General features: G+C 38.3%; 1 protein-coding gene across 1 annotated transcript in view; it reads left to right on the top strand.

Annotated features, from left to right (window-relative positions):
• The window catches only part of PLA2G4A (phospholipase A2 group IVA), a 62,903-nt gene that overhangs the window by 28,000 nt on the left and 11,136 nt on the right, over window positions 1–23,767 (top strand). The window contains exons 6-12 of the mRNA XM_035892465.1: window positions 404–545; window positions 8,853–8,989; window positions 12,932–13,154; window positions 14,619–14,733; window positions 19,554–19,691; window positions 20,011–20,103; window positions 22,948–23,019. Of these exons, the coding sequence (XP_035748358.1) occupies window positions 404–545; window positions 8,853–8,989; window positions 12,932–13,154; window positions 14,619–14,733; window positions 19,554–19,691; window positions 20,011–20,103; window positions 22,948–23,019 (920 nt within the window). The remainder of the gene's footprint in view (window positions 1–403; window positions 546–8,852; window positions 8,990–12,931; window positions 13,155–14,618; window positions 14,734–19,553; window positions 19,692–20,010; window positions 20,104–22,947; window positions 23,020–23,767) is intronic.

Below are 23,767 nucleotides of genomic sequence, written 5' to 3' on the forward strand. Positions count from 1 at the left end.
GAGAAGCAGAAAATTCAAATTTCTAGACTGTAAATTTGTAATTGTATGTGAGTGGTGAACTCGTGTGCTATATTTTAATTCAGGTTTTTTTTAAGACCACGTGATATACCACTAGAAGCTGCGTATTTTGTGTTTGGTTTTCACTAGTATGTGAATATTGAGGTTTCTATATAAAATGCGTGTCTTAAAGATGCAGTATGCCATTGTTCTTTGCGTCCATCACTCCATAGAATCAGCTGATGCAATTGTGTTGCTTGAATAATTATAATTTTATTTTATTTTACTTCATCTTATGTAAGTTAATAAGGAATTTACACTTACTTCTACACATTTCCCTAGGTGATACTTTTAACTGTGGTTTGAATTATGTCTTTTGTTAAAGCCTGTCTGTTTTGCAAAATAGCTCTTCGACTGATCTCCGATTCAGCATGGCTTTGTGTGATGAGGAGAAGAAATTTCGGCAACAGCGAAAAGATAATATCATGCACAGTATGAAGTCATTTCTAGGAGAGGAAAACAGCAAAAACTTGACCACTTCCCGTGATGTAAGTTTGGAGAGTTCACATCAAGATTAGTATCACCTTTGGAGTCCTGCATTAGTCTCTCAAAGGAATGAATGATACATACGAGGTAGGAGGGTTCAATATAGAGACAGATGGCAGAAGAAAAAAAAATTATTTGTCTTCTATACACATACAGTATTTAGGCTGGAGAATAATTTTTCTTCTGCTCTAAATTTATAGATTAAAGTTTAAGGAGACAAAATCCTGTGCCAAAACAAAGCTACACTTAAATAAGATATGCCCATTATGTGCAAAAGGACAATACTGTATAAATGCTATCATAGGATAGAAATCACAGCTTCTCATTTGCACTGGCACCTTAAACAAGCTGCTGTAACTTTTATCTGGTTCTCTATTGTTTTAATCTTTATCAGGCTGTGCCTAGGTTAAAATTGGGCAAAGGAGAGAATACGTGGTTTTCATTTTGCTCTGATTCTGAATTCCATGCTTTGTTAAGGTGTTGGTTCTGAGCTGAGTTCGTCATCTGAAAAATGCCTAAAGGGCATATGAAATATCTGCTGCACAAGAAGTATGCAGTGGCTCTGGGTATGTGCCCAGCTGCAGAATCTGCCCGTGCACGCTTGATATCCAGTCTGTGCTCTTAAAAGGGCCTTGGCTATATGGCCTTCATGTCTAAACGTTTAGGCAAGAAATGACCTCTTTTAATGTTGAAGTCAGCTTAGAAATTATTTTCTTTCTTTCTTTTCTTCTTTTCCTTTAGCTCATTTAATAGGATTAGGATTGTGAGGTTTGTTTCTTAGAGAATGTGAGAAACTGCAGCTTTCATTGACTGGCTGGTGCTCTGTACCAAGCCAACAGAAAGTCAAGCCAACAGATCTAGATGGACTGATGGTGGTTTGGGTTACATAAAAGTGAGGAAGGGTGCTGAACCCTACTGATCTTTTCAGTGATTTTGTAAAACAGTGCATTATTTTGAGTTAATTAAGGATACACTTGGAACAGATCCACTTGTTTTGTAGCAGCTTTTCCATCCTCCTCTTTCTTCCTTGCTTGTTCCCCATCCTTTTCTGCTCCCATAATTGTGACAGGAAGACCATGTGTATGTGGGGGCTGTCAAGCAATGAACAGAGTCAATGAATTAATCTGGGTTGATTAATTCATTGATACTGATTACTTTTGTGCATTTTTAGTATAAGGAGAATATGACAGTCTTTTGCAGAAACTGGAACCAACACTGAAGAATTCATTTTAAATTTCTTTGAAGTTTTGAGCAGGTGGTAAACGTGTTATTGTATACTTTTGAACTCTGTCTTGCATAGTAGAATGTGCTTGTGTGAGCTTTTTGAGGATGATGAAGGAATATGACAAGTATCGTACATATTTTGTTTGTAGATATATAAATGGTGCATATAGTGAAGGAATATTTTCAAGGTTTTTTAATTTTCAGTTCAGTTATTTTAATCTTAACACATGCAAATCTGATCAGAATAGATATTTGTGGATGTGATGTTGGTCTGATCTTCTACAGCAGAATAATATCTTTCTCAGAAAGGATGCAGATATTCTGCCAAGATCCAGTTAGGACTGGGGTGGTATTCAGTGCCTGAAGTATCAGTTCTATGCAGGTGGTATGTGCGCATGAATTACTGTAAATGCTAGGTAAGATTTCATATTCTTCTTGTCATCTTCCCTTGGTATCCCTCACTGTCTCAAATACTGAAAGTTTATCAGTTAAATTGCATCTTCCAAGACCAGACAGTAATGTCCTGCTGTAGGCTTATCAACCATAGGAAGGACTGAGGTAATGTGATCCTCCCATTTTTCATATGCCAAGTGTGTATTTTTAAGCTGATTTGTAAGCAGCTAAAAAGCTGCTTCTAGTGATGAAAACCCCCCTTTGTTTTCCAAATTAAAATATAGTTTTGTCCTTATAGCCTATCATTTTTACTTTCATTGCTACAGATGGGAGATAGCAGGAGGATCTGTAGGATGTCTGTAGTCTTAACATGGCATCAGAAGTCAGGAGACATAATGAGCTGCCTATGAGTCATTGTTTAATCTTAAGCAAGTCACTTACTTACTCAAAGTTCACCTAAGTTTCCTCATCTGTGAGTAGCAACACGTGTGCCTTGCAGGGATGCTGTAAGACTTTAATACCAGTGAAATAGTTATACAGCTCTGGATGGGGAAGTCAGTACTTCTAAATTTCCTTACTTAATCTTGAGGCACATTCTGAAAACACAGAGGATGAGATTTCTTGTACCTGTGTTATTGCTCAGTTTACTTTTATATTTTTTGTGGCTTTAAAACAATTTTCTAAAAATACCATAAGCAATTAAAGAAAGCATATAGTTCTCTAAGTGGATTTGTAGATCAATTTTTTTAATAATTATTTAATAATTATCTGTGTAGCCATGTCAATTTTTTTTCCACCACAGGTGTTCTTGTCCAGATTTTGTGCACTGTGTTTCCAGGGCATTTGGATAAAAACATCTACACCACTCATTCCCAAAACAAGATTTAATATGTTTTAGCATTTTTTTCCAGTTTACTGGAAAATAGGAATGAGGTCATCTTTTTTGGAGCTCGCTTTTCTTAAAACATATCTTGTTTCCCAAATCCTTTCAATTTTCTTGCCCAGCTTGGTGATTAAGCAATCAGCGCTTACTGAGATGAGGTGCCCATTGACTGAAATGGAACTGTATCGTGCTGAGCTTGTCCACACAGTACAGTGCCCCATGGATCTTAGAAACAGTACAGATGTATTGATAAAGTAGGTCACTTACCCTTTTGGTCTAAGTTTACTAATCTGCCTGAATGGGTTTAGTACCTCTGCCCCGGTTCTACTGATTATATACAAAGTACCTCACATTCAGAGTGCCTCAAAGAGTGGAGTGTGTCAGCCCCAGCCTGTGTATGTGGAGCAGTGTGCATGCCTTGGTATCCTACCTTTTCTCTGTTCTTTCTCAGTCATGAAATGGTTCTTGGTTCTTTTCCCTTTGTACTCTGTCTGCAGCTACTTCTGCCCTGCGTCTGCCCTATTTATCCTAGAGGGCAACTTCTAAGGTGCATGTATGTAACTTCAAATTTTACCATTTCTTGCCCTTAAACATGTTGGAAACTGAATTGCAGCTAAAAAGCTGCTTTAACAAACCTACCTGCTTGGAAATGTGCTGTACCTTCCTCTGAAAAGCAGGAGAAAAGCAGGAAAGGACTCCTAACCTTCATCACCTGGGTTATGCCTACAAGTCAATTTGTATTCAGTTGGCTGAAATAAATGAATGTAAATATGCTGAACATGCTTCTCTTCAGTTATCTTTTCATAACTTAAAAGCCTTCTTTACTGTGGGAAGCTTACTTAAGTTGCTGCCCTCTACTCTGGAGCTCTTTAGTGGAATTTAATTTCTGGAAATAAAGTAGTGATTGCAACTCTTCATACTTTGCTTTGGTATCAAGTGGGAATGAAGAGAAACTATACATACACCTATTTCTTGGTATACCCAGCCTCCCCCATTATGGGAATCTATGATTCCCAGGATGCCTGTGGATTAAATGTACAGGAAGTGTTTGCCGTCAGGATGATAGTGACTCTTCTCGACATTCTTTGTTGATCCTCCTTACAGATTTCTCTCCATCCTGAAGAAAACTCAGATTTTCCCTTGTGCTTATGCCACTACACTGATGAATAGATTTGTTGAATAGTGGTGCTTTGGAAGTGTTCTCACATACTTTTTCCAGGCTTGCACCTGCAAACCACTGTCTTCATCCTGTTGGGATTTGTCTGTGTAGGTTAATTAGGTAGTGTTTGTAAAGAGCTTTCAAAGCCTAACGTACATTATTAAATTTGTGATTAGTAATATGGCTCTTCTGTTCAAAGCAACTGCTCCGTTATTGGGGTGTTGGCTTAACAAAACAGGCATGTCCTAAATCTTTACCTTTGTTTTGTCATTTTTTGATAGATAGCTATCTCTGGAGGTGCATGATGAATGCTGATGCCAGTAAATACCTGTGGTTTCTATTACTAAAGCTTAACACTTATGAAGATAATCAAATAATCCTACTGCATCAAGAATAAACAGTTTTTGTGGAATGGAAGCCTCAAGAAATGTCTCAACATTCTTGGTCATTGTGCATGGTCATTTCCGTGTGACTGTGCGTTTTTAGTCCGCAGGGGAGTTTTGCGGCTTGGACTGTTGAGTCTGCAGAAAGAAACTGAACTCAGTAGTCACATGGTTCCTTTTCTTATAACTAATCCTGTCTATTGGCACCTTAAGTCGTGTTTCAGTGAAATTTTTGAGTGATTACCAGTTTCATCAGATAGGAGCTTTCTGCACAACTGTGCAATTCTTCTTATGCTTAGTAACAACCAAGAGGTTGTTATCTTATCACCATTGAACAGTGGAAAATTTTTCTAGGTTTCGGAAACTGGGAACCAGGGACCTTGTTGTAGACTGTGATGAGGTCACCCCTCAGCCTTCTCTTCTCCAAGCTGAACAAGCCAAGTGATCTCAGCCACTCCTTATAAGTCTTGCCCGTGAGGCCTTTTGACATCTTGGTCGCCCTTCTCTGGACACATTCTAATAGTTTGATGTCCTTCTTACACTGAGATGCCCAAAACTGCACGTAGTATTTGAGGTGGGGCCGCACCAGTGCAGAGTAGAGTGGGACAATCACCTCCCTTAGTTGGCTAGCGATGCTGTGCTTGATGGACTCCAGGATATGGTCAGCCCTTTTGGCTACCAGGGCACACTGTTGACTCATATGCAACTTGCCATCAACCCAAACCCCCAGATCTCTTTTCATGGAGCTGCTCTCCAGCCTCTCATCCTCTGGTTTGTATGTATAACCAGGATTACCCCATCCCAGGTGGAGAATCCTGCACTTGCTCTTGTTAAATTTCATGAGGTTGGTGATTGCCCAGGTCTCTAGTCTATCCAGATCTCTCTGTAAGGCCTTTTTACCCTCGAGGGAGTCCTCCTAGTTTAGTATCGTCAGCAAACTTGCATTTGATTCCTGTGTCCAGATAATTTAGAAAAACATTAAAGAGCACTGGCCCTAAAATTAAGTCCTGGGGGACCCCACTGGTGACTGGCTGTGAACCTGCTCTAACTCCATTTGCTATAACTCATTGACACCGACCCGCCAGCCAATTGCTCACCCAACGTGAGCTGTGTGCTTGATGTTTTGTCCAGAAGGATACTGTGAGCGACAGTATCAAAAGCTTTGCTAAAATCCAAAAAATCCACCTATACTGGGTTCCTTTGGTCAACTAGATGGGTGACCTTATCATAAAAGGAAATTAAGTTAGTTAAGCAAGACTTTCCCCTTGTGAAGCTGTGCTCAGTCTATGTAGTAATAAGAGATGTTTTTATTATAAAATGTGTTTTTAAACTCCTAGCCAAAATATTATTTGTCTCTCTACTGTTTCTGATTCGTAACTTTTACTGCTTTTGGCTCTGTCACAAAGATGTCGTTTGGATTAAAGCTGCTGTTTGGGTTGCTTTAAAAATTTATGTGGTTTTGTAACTAAATAGTTTATTTAAAAACTAAATTTAATATCTTCTCTATTTTGGATTGTGGATAGGAAGGACAGACTTTCTAAAGAAATTCTGAGTATATTTTTATTTAGAAATCTTGCTACCAGTGGCGACTTCAAAATTCTTCAAAAAGCAGGCAATTAGAGTTCTAAGTAGCAGGGCATCGGGGCAACAACTTGCTAATGCCAAGACCTGACGTGGTTTATTCACTCAATTTGTAGACTTATTGATTGTATTTTAAAGTCTGAAGCAGTGCCACAAATCGGTGTAAGTGAACTGAACTTGAAATTCTATACATTATTTCAGTAGAGAGGAAGCTAAGGAGTGTCATAATGACAGTATTTGACTTCCGCTGTATATATATTACTTTTACGATATATATATTACTATTTGACCTGAAGAATCAGAAGAATCAGATATTACCTTTCTGTGCCTGTAAGGAACCTAAAATGGAGGATTCTGCATAGTGGTAATATTGTGCCATATTAGCAAGTAGTATTGAATAAAAAGTATGATATGACAGAGTCATAGAAATGTTGTTTGGAAGGGACCTCTGGAAGTCAGCTAGTCCCAGTTGTCTCTGAAGGGAGTGCTATTACCAACACTCAATTTACAGCCAACAGAGAAAATCAAGGGAATTCTGCCTAGCAAGTCCCAGAACAATCCAAAATTTATTGAATTCCAGAGTTCTAGCTCTGATGCTCACTTCCTAACCTTGGTCTGATCCTGGACTCAATCACTTTGTGAGGACTGCAACCCAAGCAGCTCTCAGTGGCTGCATTTGCCCCTGGTTCTTTACTATGTGTGAGCAGCAGGTCAGGTACAGCATTAGTCGGCATTTGCATTAGGAAATTGTCACCAAGGCAGTCTACAAACTTCCGGGATGGCTTGCACAATGATGGCATTTTAGGAGGAGGATTAAAATCTCCTGTAAGGACCACAGCCAGACTTCTGTTTTTTAGAGAAAGCCTTACCCATCCAATTAGTCAGCAGTCTGAATCTGACTGCAGCAACATCCCTAGCATACTTTCTTTCTGATCATGACCCAGAAGCTCCCAAAATATGTGTGTCTGGTTGCATCCTGATGTTCTGTGCAATCAAGGAGCTGCTTTCTTGTAGAGCACAGCCCCCTTGCACCCTTTTCCCCTGCCTGTCTTCCCAGCCTCCATCCATGGCAGTGTGCCAAGCATGTGTGCTGTCCCACCAAGTCTATGGCATTCTGATTGTGTCATAGACCTGTGACTACACTTGAACGTCCAATTTTTCTTGTTTGATGTCTCTGTGCATCAATATAGAGACATTTGAGGTAAGCCTCTGAACACTCTTCCTTCTGAGCAGGAACATGGAGGTCTCGCTACTAGCTTTCTCCCATGCATTCCTTCTGCATTTGCAACATTTGTACCCTTTGCTCACTTAGGTCCCTGTCACTGAAGTTAGTCTAAAGTCTTCCTCATTAAATTAGCAAGTCTGTTCATGAAGGTATTCCTCACTCTGTTGGTCAGGTGGATTCTTTATTTTCCTATGGACCGTCTTCATCAACAAGCAAGGCTTCATGGTCAAGAAGCCAAGAGTCTCTCTAGTGACACCACCTGATAGCATTTGCTTGAGCCATTCTTCTTCCAGACTGGAAAGATCAAGTCCACAGACCACACCCTTGGGTGCCTGTGCCCCTCATTCTTGCTGCACGAGTGGGCAAAGCGCTGCTCATCTGCTCAGGGTCTCCCCTGCTTGTATCACTGTTGCCCACATGGATGAACATCTAGGAGTAGCATCTGAAAGGCCAGGTGAGACTCAGCCAGTTCTCCATGCCATCGTGGATCTGGAGTCTGGGCAAGCAATCAGTCTGGCAGGTTGGCTTGTGTCCCATAGAAGAGGGAGTCATCAGCTACCGTCACTTGTCACTTTCTTACCCAATAACATGTGATGTCTGGTCCAAAATCCTCCTTGACACCATTTGTTCCTTCTCTGTCACCAGGGCTCTGAACCAAGGCAAAGAGCTGCAGGTGGAAGGGGAGACTTCTCTCACTGCCAGAAGTAGTAATCTTGCTGCTCCCCCTCTCCTGGGAATTCATGTTTTCTTTCTGCCCTTCTGTTGCCTCAGTAATACCTTCCTTCTTCCCTGCATGGGAGCTAGGCACATCTAGCTTCCCTTTATATCCCTGTATGCCAGGTGCTTTGTTGCATGCCATCTGTTTGCACCTACTGGTTTCTAATGGTCCCTAGGTACAAGATAAATGGGAAGCTGGAAGGAAGTCTGCTCTGCCCCTCTGTGAGATTTCCACCTTGGCAGACAGAACCTCTCATGCTGCTGGCTGATTCCTGGCTTCCCTTGCTCATGATTGGCAGTGCTGCTCCCACGCTGCACTTCTGCCATCCAGCTCTTTGTGAATCAGAAGGGACTGAATAAATGACATAGAGATATTGTACATCACTCTTGGGCCCAGAGAACCTAAGAGGGGCAGGTAACTTCATGGATGGGATTATGATACTGTTCCATTCTACGTACAGTGTTTAAAAGTCATATTTCAAAGTGCTTTGTTAAAGTATTTTGCCATTCTCTTAAACACGTACCACTAAGAGACTGCAGAATACTTTCTTTTTGGCTTGTTAGAACTTCTGTGCACAGATTTGGAAAAGCACAGGTTTATTCTCTGCTGTGAGGATCTCTGGATGGTGACCAAGGCACAAGGCTGGTATATGTAGCCAGTGATTAATGAATAACAATTATTTACTACTTTTAAGTCTTTACCAGAATTGCTGTGGTGATATGCTATTATTCTCATCTATGCAGGTGCCAGTGATAGCGATATTGGGTTCAGGAGGTGGATTTCGTGCCATGGTAGGGTTTGCTGGAGTCATGAAAGCACTTTATGAATCAGGAATTTTAGACTGTGCGACTTACATTGCTGGTCTCTCAGGATCCACGTGGTAAGGCTTTTTTCTTTTGTTTTTCTTCAGTTTTTCTTCAGGAAGTTCAGGAATGAATTTTCTTGAGAGTTGACTTATTTCTAAGGTTATAATTCACAGCAAATTTTATACATACACTATCAGTATGAAAAGACATACGGAGACAGCTGTCTTGCAGCCTAGCAGGTCAGTGAAGCAAGTCTGCTGGTGGAGGTGTTTCAGAATGCCTTGAAGGGTGAGGACAGCTTACCAGTCTCCATGTGATCTTCATGCACCCACTTTCCTGTATCAACAAGGACTATGTAACTGATTATTTCATCTTTATAACCAAAAAATTAAGAATCCAAGCCTTTTTGGTATAAATCCAAAATATTTTTTGTGTTGCTTTATTTTCCTGATGAAATGAAAAAAAATTCCTTGCAATGTGAAGATGACGACTCATTCAACCCAAAATGGATCGTATCCTTTTGGGTCACTTTTCAGAGATCCTCAAAATCAAAATCACTGAAAGATCTTTTGCTCCATTTTAGACTCAGTATTCCCCTTCTTAGTAGATTTACTAGGGATATCTAGGACCTGTTCACCAATTCTTTCTTAGCCTAAGGAGATTTGAGCAGATACATTTCAGCTTGTAGGAAAGAATACCGACTGACTGCCATGCTGCGTGGCAACCTGCTGTGGTTTGCCGTGTATCACTTCTATCGCCACTGTTTAAGTTAGAAATTACATTGTTTTTTAAAATAATTTGTTAGTCATATGGGAGAAAAGATCTTCCAAGATGTCTCAATTAGAATGCCCTAATCAGATAGTTATGAAGTCCTTCTGTCTGACTCAATGAATTCTTCAGCCTATTAACAGGGACATTACCAGGAGAAAATCAGAGTGACTTCACTGCGTGACAGGCACTCTCTGGGCATTATGAGCTCAAGGCTTTGGAGGCAGTAGAATGCTTTGAACCCCAGTATGATGTCTGCCTCTGAGAGGGTTTCTCTTCTCCCTGCCCAGTGCTTTGAACCTGCAGCCTTTTGTCTTCTTGGCTTTTATAAAAATTGTCCCAAATTACACTTATTACAAATGTTGAAATTATTTGTTTTGACAGTTTTTAGATGAAATGATGTAACATGCTTAAAAGCTGTGTGATTTTCATCAGCCAAAGACATCTGACAAGTTAAATCCAAATTTCTTAACTGTTTGGATTTCACTGCATTTTTTTCATTAAGTAAAAAATTGCAGACTTTTTTTTGTCTAACTTTAAAACTTGGTTTTAATGTCAATGGATCAGATTGTAGTAGAGAATGTTACATCTTCAAAAAAATCTGAACTTTTCGAGAGAGTATCCCAGATGCCACAAAATGCAATTTTATCATAACCAGGTTTTTTTCATGTACCAGTTTGAATACTGGAGCTGCATCTGAATCCAGTCTAGGGCCACCTAGTACACGAAAGGTGTTGACAAACTGGATTAATTCCATCAGAGTACCACCTAGGCAATTAGGGGACTGGAGCACATTAGAAAGTGAGGCAGATGGATTTGTTTAGGAATAGGCAAAGGTAGTGGTGGTGGGTTATCTTCAGCTACCTGGTGGGTAGCTGTATAGAACACAGACTCTTTTTGGAGACGCACAGAGCAAGGACAAGGAGTAATGGCCAGCAAGTTAGTTACAGCAAGATAAATTTGGTTAGCTATTTGGAAAATTATTTTGCAGTGAGAGTGGTCAAGCACTGGAATGTATTCCTGCATCCTTACTTGACTGGGCTGGGTAGGGTGTCATCCTATCTCTATCTGACTCAGTGAATACTTCATGTGAAAGTAGAACTTGACTGAACAAAGCCCTGAGCAACCTGATCTGACTTCTAGGTTGGCTCTGCATTGAGCAGGAGGTGGGAATAGAGACCTCAAGGCTCCTTCCAGTCTAAATTACAAGTTTATATGAATATCTCATTTCTTTGAGAGTAATGGAAAAAGGCTTATGTTGGAATAGCTAGATATAAATGAGCAGGGAATCTGCCTGGAATGAGTTTTATCCCCTGGTTTAACTCTAAAGAAACACATGAATTTTGGTTCCATGTGTTCTAAGGAAATACTCTAACACCAAAGTTTACTCATTTGAAATAGATAATGATCTGTTCTATTCCTTGTGTGGTTTTTTCAAATTATTTTTCACTTGTGTGAAGTTTGCTTCCCCCCTCCCAGACTAGATAGAAAACTTGCAGAATGCCAGAAGGTTTTGAAATGCCACATGTCTATGAACTACAGTAAGTTTCTCATTCAGATTGAACTATAAAAGACTGGCATCCCTGGAACCTGAGTTTTCTATCACTAGTGGTTGGAGGAGGGCAGAGTTATCACTGTCTATTGAAAGACCTGCATGTACTTTTGTCAAATTGTACAAAGTGGAGGATACCATTTGGCTGGATAAAGAGCAATTGAATAGTGCAACACAGCGTGAAAAATTTTCACTGTGTTTATAGGCAATGGTATGTAATCCGTGTTCTGAAAAGATGTCAGTCAGCTGGCCACAAAGCCCTTTTTGGGGAAAACTCAGGTGTGAATGCATAGTTGATCTAATATAAACCTATAAAAGCTGTATTAAAATAGCAAGATTTTATGAACTGATTCAGTCAGGAACATACGTTGGAAATAGTTGTAGTTAAACAAATTTGCTTTTGCTCTCTTGGTGATGTCACCTATTCAGACTTTCCTTGCTTGATGAATAAATAAATTGACACTTGTCACTCCCTTTCTTTTCTTTTTTTCCATATGGTCTAATACTTGGGAATAATGCTGTTTCCTTTTTTTACTTTTTCCTGAAGGGTGGAGAATTCCTTTCCTGCAGGGAGAGGCAGGTTTTTGCTTGTTCACTCAGATGCATGCCTAACCTTGGAGCAGTGCATTTACCTCCCTGATTATTTCTGTCATCTTTCTTCAACCTTGTACTGAATTCTTCATCCTGCATTTTCCTTTCTCTGCTTGGATGGAAGCTTGCTGTTGTGTTTGTTCCACGCATGAGCTGACGTGCATGCTAAGCCTTAGAGACTGCGCAAGGACTAATGAATCAAGTTCTTACATCATGTATGTGACGGGGTTCATCATGCTGTCAAGTAAATTGCTGGGCAGTGATCTCAGGGCCATGCTTGCACAGTGTGTATCTTACTGCCACGCAGAATTATGCCTGCAGTATGGTATGTATACCTGAGCCAGCTAATTGAATAAATAATAATGAAATGAGCGTCTAGTAGATTAGGATGGCTTATCTTGAGTCTTCACCCATAGTGTTACTTAAGCTAACCAAGTGCAAACCACAGTTGTCTGCATGTGTGTCTAAACTTTGTTTTGAGTAAACAAACCTTCAATTTCCAGAGTTACTCAATGACAAAATCAAGATTTGTCTGATAGCCCTCTTCTGAATCCTCAGACTCAATTAAATCTCTGCACAGGTTGTAGTTACTGTGCTTCATCTTATTATGAAAACATTTGGATCCTGGAAAGCATGCCATATATACCGGTAGATGTTAGGTATTTTTTGAATGGTAATAATGAACTGAAGAGTGAGAGAGAGAGAGAGACATCTTAGAGTGAAAGAATTGCATGTGTATACTTACAGGACCTCCAGTCTGCCAAACTTAGGTACACCGTGACAACTTAAGAAGCTGTTTTTTCAGCTTCTGATGATTCTGTCCATTGTCCCCTAAAGAGATAAATGAGGAACACTTTAATCTTTTACTTCATGCACATTATGGGAATGTATGTTGAGTGTTTGATTGTATGCTTACCTTTAGAACAAATTGTTTAGCTTTCTATGCCTTGAGAAAAAAGAAATTACAATTTACTTTATAAACGGTGAGTAAATTAATCTGATTTAATCAGTAATTGTATCAAACTATTTATGAGCTTATTGTATATTTCAGGCAGCTGACATTGAACCAGGTTTTGACACTTAGAGAGTCTATTTTCCATTGCAGGTACATGTCGACTTTGTATTCACACCCGGATTTTCCAGAAAAAGGACCAAAGGAGATTAATGAAGAATTGATGAACTCTGTGAGTCACAACCCACTTCTGCTGCTCACCCCTCAGAAAGTCAAACGCTACATTGAAGCACTGTGGAATAAGAAAAGCTCAGGCCAGCCTGTCACCTTCACAGATATCTTTGGAATGCTAATAGGTGAAACACTTATCCATAATGTGAGTTTGTTATTTTATTATTATTATAGTTTTGAAACTATTGCATAATAACTGCTGTTACTGTTTTTTGTTTGGTTTTTTGGTGGGGTTTTTTTTGGTTTTTTTTTGTTTTTTTAAATTACGTTGGTACTGTTTAGCAATAGGAATATTTAAGGTTATAGCTGAAGAGATACTGGATAAGAAACTTACAAAATGCTTTCCTTGGCTGGGGGCATGTTTCTGAATCATACTAATTTCTTTAAGAGCTAGGAAAACATCGTGCATTCATGTGCAACAGAAAGAAATGAACTCAACTGCTGGGTACTTGCAGCAAGCTCTTAATATTGTGTATCATCCATTAAAATTACTGCTCAAGCAATTTCAACAAAAAATTACAAAATGAGGTATCCTTTTTATCCACATTTTTCTACAAGAAAAGCAGCATTTTCTCAACAAAATACTAATTTCAAGGTGAAAGATCCACATCTCTATTACTACTTGTTTTTCTGAAAAAAGAGACAATAGCAGGGCTTCATGCTGTTGTATTTTGTTATTGACTAATCCTCATTGAATCAGGCACATATACTTCAAGTTCAAATGTGTCAGGTGAGCAGAATTTGGATTTGATCTTATCATAAGATTGAAATGTGTTAATAGATTCACAGACTTGTTTTATACACCTGTATCTTTCATTAGTATACATTGTTATTAGGTTTTAAACACTCTAAAATACTCAAAAACAGGCAACACAGCTTTTAGTGACTATGATACATAAAGTGAGTTTCTGACAATGAAGGGATGTTAATGATCCTGTGAGGTTGGTTAGAAGTCCCTGTTTAACAAGGAGTTAAACAAATGTACAGATAATTAGCTTAAATCTGAACCTGACACAATCAGTGAAAAATGGAGTTATGGCTCTTGGTTATTCACAGATGACACATCTTAGTACTACCATGTCATACTGACTTTCAGTCTTTCTTGATTGGAGACTCCAGAATATTTTCTGGGGGAGATGCAGGTCCTTGGTTAGCAAATTTAAGCCTCTTAATAGTCCATTTGCTTTTCTTAGTTATCTTTGCTGACTTTTCAGAAACAGCACAGATTGAAAAACATTACATGATCATTAATGGCAGTTCTGCCTAAGAGGTTTTTCCATGCTTTCATCTTTTACAGTAGCAGAGGCAAAGAACTTGCTTTGTCCAGCAATACTGTTTTCCTTTTGGTCATGTTATTTTGGATTCTGTAGCACATGATTATTTTATCTTCCTATCTTGTCTTCTCCCACTTCTTCCGTCCTGAGTTATGCATTTAAAAGGTATTCAAGCAGATTATTTCCTTTTACATGTTCTGTTCTGTTTTTCTTGGACGTAACTGAGTTTCTCCATTTTCCTTCTCTTTGAGGATTTCAGAGAAATGAGTAATCTCCCAAATACCAGGGGACCTTTATAGGATCCATTTGGACGTAATATCTTTCTTTTCATGCAGAGAATGGACACCACTTTGAGCAACATGAAAGAAAAAATCAATAATGCACAGTGTGCGCTCCCACTCTTTACATGTCTCCACGTCAAACCAGATGTCTCAGAGCTGATGTTTGCAGGTAGGTTTTCATTCTGTGTATTGAGTCACTTGTGAAAAGAAGAGAGAATTGCATGGCTGAAAAAAGCCTATTTTTTTAATACTTCTGGGAATAATTGTATCCTGAAACCTGGTACACGTTGAAATTACTAGTCTTTATGACAAGGATTAGGAAAGAATTTGCCATGATGCGAAACATTCTTCGGGGCTTAATAAAATTCATATTGTTATGAACTGAATACAGGGAGATTTTAATTTATAAAAATAATAGGAAGTTATGGTTATGGTGTTGAAGATATACCAAACAGGCACATCATAAGGACAGTTCTGATGGGTTTTAAAAAGTGATAGGAAAATGGACACGTTTGTGTTCAGCTACTTCTGGGACTCTGACAGTAGAGTCTGATAACAGGAAGTTACTCAGGGGTAAGTGATCACATACTTAGGTAGATGGATACTTATTCGATTGGTGCAGTATTTGCACCAAAGTTACAGGGTTGTGGAGAACAGGCATCAAATGGACATACTCCTCATGGCATAGCATGTTCCTCATGGCATAACATGGGACTAAGCCTTTGCTTGGCTTTTAAGGTGCGTCTTTTCCTGTCCATGGAAAGACGAACAGACTGTATTTTAAGTCAACAGCCTTTTATTTCTCTATCATTCTTGGGTTTGGAGACTTATTCTTAGACCATTTTGTAGACATTAATTTTTTTTTTACCTGAAAATAACTCTAACACAATAACAATCTATATAGGTTTCTGTGAAATGTTAAGTGGTGGCCAAATTTTGTTCTCTGTATGTTACTGTCATGGTTTAGCCCCAGCTGGCAACTAAACACCACACAGCTCACCCTCCCCGCTCCTTGGTGGGATGAGGGGGATAACTGGAAGAGCAAAAGTAAGAAAAGTCATGGGTTGAGATAAGAACAGTTTAATAATTGAAATATAATAACAACAACATTGTAATAAAAAGAAAACAACACAGGAGAAAGAGAGAGAAAAAACCCAGGAAAAACAAGAGATGCAACTGCTCACCACCTGCCAACCAATGCCCAGCCCTCCCAAGCAGTGATTGCTTCCCCCAGCCAACTCCCACCAGCTTTTATACTAAGCATGACATCATATGGTATGGAATAGCCCTTTGGCCAGTTGGGGTCAGCTGTCCTGGCTGTGCCCCCTCCCAGCTTCTTGTGCACCTGGCAGAGCAGGGGAAGCTGAAAAGTCCTTGACTCGTGTAAGCACTGCTTAGCAACAACTAAAACATTGGTGTGTTATCAACATTCTTCTAGTTCTTCTAAAGCCAAAACACAGCACCATACCAGCTCCTAGGAAGAAAATTAACTCTATCCCAGCCAAAACTAGGACAGTTATAAAAAAATTATTTCCTACGAATTGAAAAGAATATTGCTGATCCATGAAGTAGCTAAATACATTGCAGGAGTCAAGACAAAAAGAAAGCTGGTGTTTTGCCAACAGCAGAAAGCTGCTTAACATTAGTATATCAAACAGGTAAAGGGAAATGTTTTAAGTCATACAGGATTATTCCTCTTTCTAAGATGAGTGAAATTAGAATTGAACAAACAAACAAATAAGGTATACTTCCTCCTTTTTACTTCTTGCACAGTGTAAAGTGCTGTTGGTTACACAAAAGGGGCTTTTGGTTTTGTTTATTCCATAGGTTTTAATCCCATCTGATAGCTTCAATTGAGAATGGGTCCAATTGTGCTAGATGCTGTACAAAGAAAATTATGTGTATATCTATATACTTATATATAAGACCAAGAAGGGAAACACTGAGTGGCTTGCCCAAGGTTTGTGAGTCAGACATTGCATCCACATTTCCTGAAAAGATTATTTGGAAAAGTTGCTGTCAAAACTTTGTTTGTAATGGAAAACGAGGTTTAAAAATAAGTTTTTCATGGGAGAATGTCTACTTTCGTCCTTAGGCAACTGGAAGCTTTTTGTCTGAAAATAAAAGTTGGGATTTTTTTGATGAGCTTCTGTTTTCTGAGATATTTTATTTGGGTTACTTATTTACGATTTTAAAAACAAATTTCTCCTTAGTTCATAATGGCCTTCTCTAAGCAAGACCTGAATGCTGGTCTAATTTCTCTAGCCTTACCAGTTGCTCTAAAAAAAGGTATTGCCTCTGCCAATGGATCTTATTTTTGCTTTTTGAGGCTATCATCTATATCATTATATAGGATGCTAGATCTTGATCGTTTCTATTGTAAGCTTTTTGTCTCCTTTTAGAACTGAACAGCTATTCTTGATGTGAAATACATAGTGCGTTTTGAACAGAAATATTTACACTTTCTTATTTACTAGATTATAGAAGTAGGTGAGATTGTTCATGTTGTTTCAAGTAGAAATGCATTAATTATATCAGATAACATTCCTTCTGGGAGAGGTGGTGCAAGATTTCATGCAGCTGCTAGTATCTTTCATGCCCCAGGCTCTGCATGTTTTCCCTACCAATAGCATTTCTGACCCAGGTGGCGCAGGCCGTAACAAAAATGGCAGTAATCATTTTAACTGAACATAATTACAGTGATTTAGTTAAAGACAGCTTTTTTTTTTTTTTATTACGATAGCTTCTTTAATGATAAGAAATGACCTGAAGATACTGATATCCAGTGTTAAAGAATGGAGTGGAATTTAAAGTTTGGCTTTGGTATTGAGTGCTTCCATCCCCTAACAGCCTTGTTCACCAGCTTTGCTGCTGCTGCTATGCCAGACCAGTCAAAATTTGGATTTTTGGGTTTTGCTCTTGAAAGTCATTATGGTAAACTTCTGTTTGTGAGAGGGTGAGTGTGTGTGTTACTTCATACCAATTAAGTGCTATAGAACTCATTTGGCAAGCAGGGCTGCATTGAGGTACAGATTCATAGCACTCTGATCCCAGGCTCCGGGTTTCAGAGGGATCCTTCAGTCAGTGCTCGGTTAGCCATGTTCATCACACATACTGGATTGGGTATGTGTTTTTGACCTGCCCACATGCAGCAAGGCTGGACTGGGAAGTGAATCTGGTCTCAGTGTGGGAGTACAGTCCATGCATTTTATGTGCCTAATCCTAAATCTGCCAAATGCTTAATTGTTGGCGAAATATTACCTCTCTGTCTTCCCTCCTAAAAACAGGAAAGATCTGTTGCATCTTCATCTGGTATCAAGCAGTGTAGAGTTATGGTCTAATTTACATCAGGGCCACACCCAAAGTACAGTGAAGAGTGCTGAGAGGTTTGACTTCAGCACATTTTGGAATAAGCCACAGCCAAGGAACTAACCAAGTTTACTGGGATATAAACATTAAGTATTTCTCTTGGTGTATAGAGTTCTTGTCTCACGGGATGTTCAAGTCCTGCTCATACACATGGCCACTGTCTCAAGGAGCTTCCAGAATGGCAGAAGCTAGTGCTGAAGCCCTTAAATTTTGAGGCAGAAATCTTATTTCCCTAAGCAGGATATGTGATTTGAGAAATGGTCTTCTTCAGTGCAAATACAAAAATGAAAGTGGATTATCACAGATTAAATTAATTCTAAATTTAGTTTTGCTGTTAACAATGTTCTGAATACATATCTGCCAATTCCTGTTTATATATCTAAAGGGAAATGCCATTAAATTCCTGGATTGGGCCTTCAAAGGAATTTCCTTCTGTTCCAATAAATGGGTGGGTGGTTTATTTGTAAAATAGGATGTTGTATTTGACTTAGCATAGATAAGCATTGCCCCATGAAACAAAACTCTCAGCAGTTGTGATTAAATCTTTACTTTTCAGGATGAGTGATTAACCTTATGCTTAACATAGCATATTCAGAAACACTGATTATCTTGACGAGTGCATAATATCCTGTGACTTGTAGGGCTTTTTCAAAGCTGTTTCTTTTGCCTTTCTATTTCAGTAGTATTTCTAATTTGTTTACAGAAGCAGTCAAACCAATCAATACTAAAAATAATGTAACATAAAATAGATGAATGGGTGAAATACTAAAAATGTAGGGTATTTTTTGTTCGTATTGCTCCCTTTTTGAAATTAATTCTCTGATGTAAGTAACTCCACTGGTATCAAAGAAAATATTTCAAAATCAGCTAAAATCCATTTTCAAAAAAGGCATATATCATAGAATGTAAAGCACTTCTGAAATTTTCTGCTAAGATCAGAAAGTGCGTTTTGAACATTTTATTCCGTATTTTTATTGAGCTCTCTGTTCAGTACAGTGGCATGTACTTTTAAAAACATGTTTTGCAGCATTTGGTATTAATAAGCTTTTCAGCTGCCTCTCAGCTTTGTCTTTTCATGTTGGATTTCACTAGAAACTTTAGGCTTTGGTGGAATCCAGATGCCTCTCCTAGAATCTTTCATAACTTTTGTGATATGAAATAATTTTTCTGCTGCTTTTGCCACTGCCCTCCACATTTTTGGTAGGATCACAGTGAAAGAAAAGAAACTTGGAACTTAGACCCACATTGCATTTCATGTGACAGGGAATCATATTGAAACATGAGACGAAAAACAGATGTCATTTTGTTTTTCTCATTCATGATCACTACTTTTATATTTCTGTTTTTACAACCTCATATTTTTTCACCAAACTTTGTTGTGATAAGAGAGAATGAGAATGAGAATTCCTTCTCTTCTGAGACATTAGACTGTCCTTCATTTGAAGTCAAAATTTTGACTTCTGCACACCCTAAGAGATACTCCTGTTTGTTATTTAAGTTCCCATTTAACTAAAATTTCTTTGCTTGGACAGAGGTTTCATTCATTTATGTGTTTTCATCCTTTGTTTCTATTGAGGTTGAGATTGCTAACTAAGCACAATTTTGTTTCTTATTTTGCAGACTGGGTGGAATTCAGTCCGTATGAGATTGGTATGGCAAAGTATGGCACTTTTATGTCTCCTGATTTGTTTGGAAGCAAATTTTTTATGGGGACAATGGTGAAGAAGTATAGTGAAAATCCCTTGCATTTCTTGATGGGTGAGTATGTGACAGAAAGAGACTTTAAAATAAAATTAATTTCAGTAGTTTGTGGACAAGGGCTTTTAAATACAATCACACAAAGTGTGAGAAAAGGAGTGGAGTTCTCAATTTGTTGGAAGACACCCATCTGAAAGATTTCACAGACATGGATTGGCATTCCCCATTTTTTTGTTTCTGATATGTACATATGAGCTTACAACTTAGCATGTTCCAAAATCAGAGGCACGTTCAGAGAACAAGCAACTGCTTAAGTAGTGCAGTATATATTTTTTTTCTTCTACCAACTGTCATTCATTGTTTTCTTTTTCCCTTTCAGGTGTCTGGGGCAGTGCATTTTCTATATTATTTAACAGAGTGCTTGGTGTCTCCAACTCTCAAAATAAAGGTCCCACCATGGAAGAAGAATTAGGTAATATTAGTAAATAATTCTTCTACTATGCAAAATAATTACTAGCAAGATTCAGCGCACTCTTATTCTGTGGAAGGATGGCACTCTGCTGGTAGTCATTTTAAGAATGTGGAATTCAAATAATTTTAATTGCTAAAAGTGCTAGATGGTGGTGAGGGCAAGGAAAGAGGTTTAGTAATTTTCTTTCTTTCACTTTTGTGTCTGATCAGTATCAGAAGTACTGAAAGTCACCTGCATATATCCCACTATTTTCATGAAGTTAAAGGAATCCAACTCCCTTTTTTACATTGTTATGCTAGTTTTTGGAGATCAGAAGCTGACAAATACTTGATAGTTAATTGTGTAGTCTCTTGACACTGGACTCTATTATTCAAGGGATTAGTAAAGTAAACCCAATTTTTATTATCACTGGATTGCTAGATTGTTCCATTCTAACCACAAATCACCTGTTGTTATCTGATCCATTGCTTTCTAATTTAATTATTTTGGTTTCATTCCTAATGCATAAATGTCATAATGACTGCAAGGAAAGAGGTGTAGCTTGGTTTGAATAGACTTTATTGTGTTTTATTCAAGAATGCAGCTGATAATGAAAGGGGTTTTTACACTTTTTCCTATTCAGAAGACAGCATTACAGGGAAATATATAACCAATAAAAAAATTTTACTAGACAGCCAGATTTTTCTGAAGAGCATGGAGAGAAAATGCAGGTTGAGGAGATTTAAAAAAAAACAGCAAAAACCCCCCAAGACCCTTAGCTGTCTCTAGCCCCTTAGCTGTCTCTGTCTCCTAATAGATGGTATTCAGCTGTTTGATCATGTACTTATTTATGGATGAAAATGAGACCTGTGCTTCCAGGTTCATATTTTTGGTACACGTACTGAGTGTTAACACCTACTAATGGATGATTTCTGTCACTAAATTCGATAGTGGAAAAGTCTGTGTTGTACTTTTTAAGGTCTTGAGAGACAGAATGTTCTCTCTCATCCGTGGCTCATTTCACGTATAATTCAAAAAATATACTTTGAGGTGGTATTAGATGTGAAAATACTAATGTGACTTGAACTATGATCTATTACCAGTTCTGTAGATTTCCTTGTGAAACCTTGGTACCACCAAAGTGAATGGCAGAACGCCAGTGGACATCAGAAAGAGGGAGTGATACACACAGTGTTAGCTTCCTTTTTTGGTCACCAATTTTTATTTTGACCTGTCTCCTATGTCATCACTCAAGAGTTTGTCCATGTTTGTCTTTGCACGTGTTTGCCCACTGACAGTATTTGGTATATTGAGAACCCACTGAGTATTAAAAAGAAAAACTATTTAAGGAGAAATACATGATGACTAAGCTCTTCTGATTCTGTGGGGATTTTTACAGTATTGAATGTAAGTCTAAGAGGCCATAATCCTATTTAGAAGGAAAGCAACAGTGGTGGTCATCTTATCCAGTATTTATTACCAAGGGTAATAAAGCTGTGGTTTTTTATACTTGATATTACGGTGACGCTGTCTTCAATCTTTTCTTTGCCAGGCATGCTCATAGGAATTAGATTTAGACTTAAGCAAAAAGTGCAAAGTGTAATTGCCATTATTTTAATACTGCATTTGGTAGAAATCACAGCATTTGTTGGAAATTACAGCCCAAAGCAGGGGTATGCCACCAGAGACCAACATCTACATTATCCTGCTGTGAGAAAAAGTACATGTTCTTTTATTTTCATTTTTTAATGGAAAAAAACAATTAGTTGATAATATGTTCATTAAAAAACAACCCTCATTCAGTTTATTTTAACTGACTTCAAATTTCAGAGATGATGCCTAGCATACATTATACTAGGGAGTAAAGGGTTTTAGTTTTCAAAAGTCTTCTCCTTGATACAGTTGCATCACTGGACTTCAGTCTCTGTCTCCAGTCACGATAGGATATAAGCTTCCAAGATGAGGCTGCTCATAAAACATTGCAAATCTACTGTATTTCAAGAAAGCTTCCCTCCATAATTAGCAAAAATAATGTCAGCCTATAATCCATTTTCACATGAATTCACCTCCACTACAAACCTTACCTGAGCAATGGAATGTGCCGCTTTTTCAGTACTCATTTTGACTTTGAAATAATTCCTTGAGCTAGTAATGAACAGTTAACAATGACTTTGTTGTTGTTTTGGAAACAAAACTGTTAATCCTCACAAAATGCAGATTTTTGCCAGAGAAGTTCACTCATTTCTGGTTTTAGTTCTCTCACTTAATGTTATGAGATGAAAACCATTGTCTTTTCTACCCATATAACTGCATTGGCCTTTATTTTTCACACATACTCCAGTAGAACTTTCATAACCCTCTTGGCTTTTGTTTTTCCCCCACTATTTGTAAGGGTATCCATTCATATATGTATGAATGAGGTTAAGCATTCCTCTTTTTTTTTTTTTTTTTTTTTTTTTTAAATTAGCAGGTAATTAACAGAAATTAACATCCATCTTCCTAGTTCACTAGGAGTCATTGAGAGGACAGAAGCTATGCATCTAAATTTTAATCAAAGTGAATTAAATGTGTCAGATATGCGGTGCAGAGGTGAATGGTAGGTACTGCTTCAGGATTACATTTTGTTTTCCCAGCCCTTTGGCTAATCTCCTTAGTGCAGGAGCTTTGCAAAAATTGTAGGCTAAAGCCAATATATTCTGATCAGATTCTGAACATAGGGATGTCCACAGCAGACTGAATCTCTTCAGCTGTATTTTCTGTTATGAAGACTATGATAGTTTTATGACTCAAATTACATTGAAATTCTCAGCTGTTCTGATAATTAAACTCTAGCAGGTTAAAGTAATTTTATATTTCTTTCAACAGAAAACATTAGGCTAAAGCACCTTGTAAGCAATGACAGTTCAGACAGTGAAGATGAATCACAGCATCCAAAAGGTAAGGAAATCCTCACATTTTATTTCATAGTTTACATAATTTTCATCAGCTCTCGAGTTCATGGATGTTGGTAATTAGCCATAGCTGGTTCTCCTTAGTCTTGCCAGTAGTCTCTTACAACTGCTCTCATTTATACCGATGGTAAAACTGAATTGCCCAGCCAAAGGATCTTAAAGGAGCCAATGGCTCAGCAAAATAGAGAAATGTTGAACGAGACACCTCAGGAAAGCCTTTGGCTTGACTTAATGCCTCCTGCTCAAGCTGGCGATCATATTATTCTCTCACACATCTTCAGTCTTGGCATCTGCCCAACAGGACTTCACAGAGATCTACAATTTCACATACACCCAAAAATTAGGCTCTGCTGAGCCAGTAATCTCCAGAATTCTGTTCCCAGAAAGCTCAAATTGTTATCAGCCCAGCAAACTAATGCTATCCATTGTTTTCAAGGGTTCCTCGATCAAATACTAGTTTGTGTTTCCAGCATTCATAGATGTCTTCTAGCACCTTTACAAATGGCATCTGATACAGGGAATTCCTAGTGCTTGGCACAGTGTTTTGAACAATGCCTATATCCAGTTTCCCAGAAGAGGCACAACCACAAGGGAACATTGGGCAGTGGGAAGAAAAGATCCTATTGAAAATCATCTTTAGACACCTAAACCACCTGGAGATTTCTGTGGTATTAGTCAGGGTCTCTGTCTCGTCCTAATAATACTTTCTGTATTTGATGATACTTTTGGGGACA

This window comes from Egretta garzetta, unplaced genomic scaffold (genome assembly GCF_000687185.1).
Source record: "Egretta garzetta isolate BGI_Z169 unplaced genomic scaffold, ASM68718v1 scaffold304, whole genome shotgun sequence".
In the NCBI taxonomy this organism is placed as follows: domain Eukaryota; kingdom Metazoa; phylum Chordata; class Aves; order Pelecaniformes; family Ardeidae; genus Egretta; species Egretta garzetta.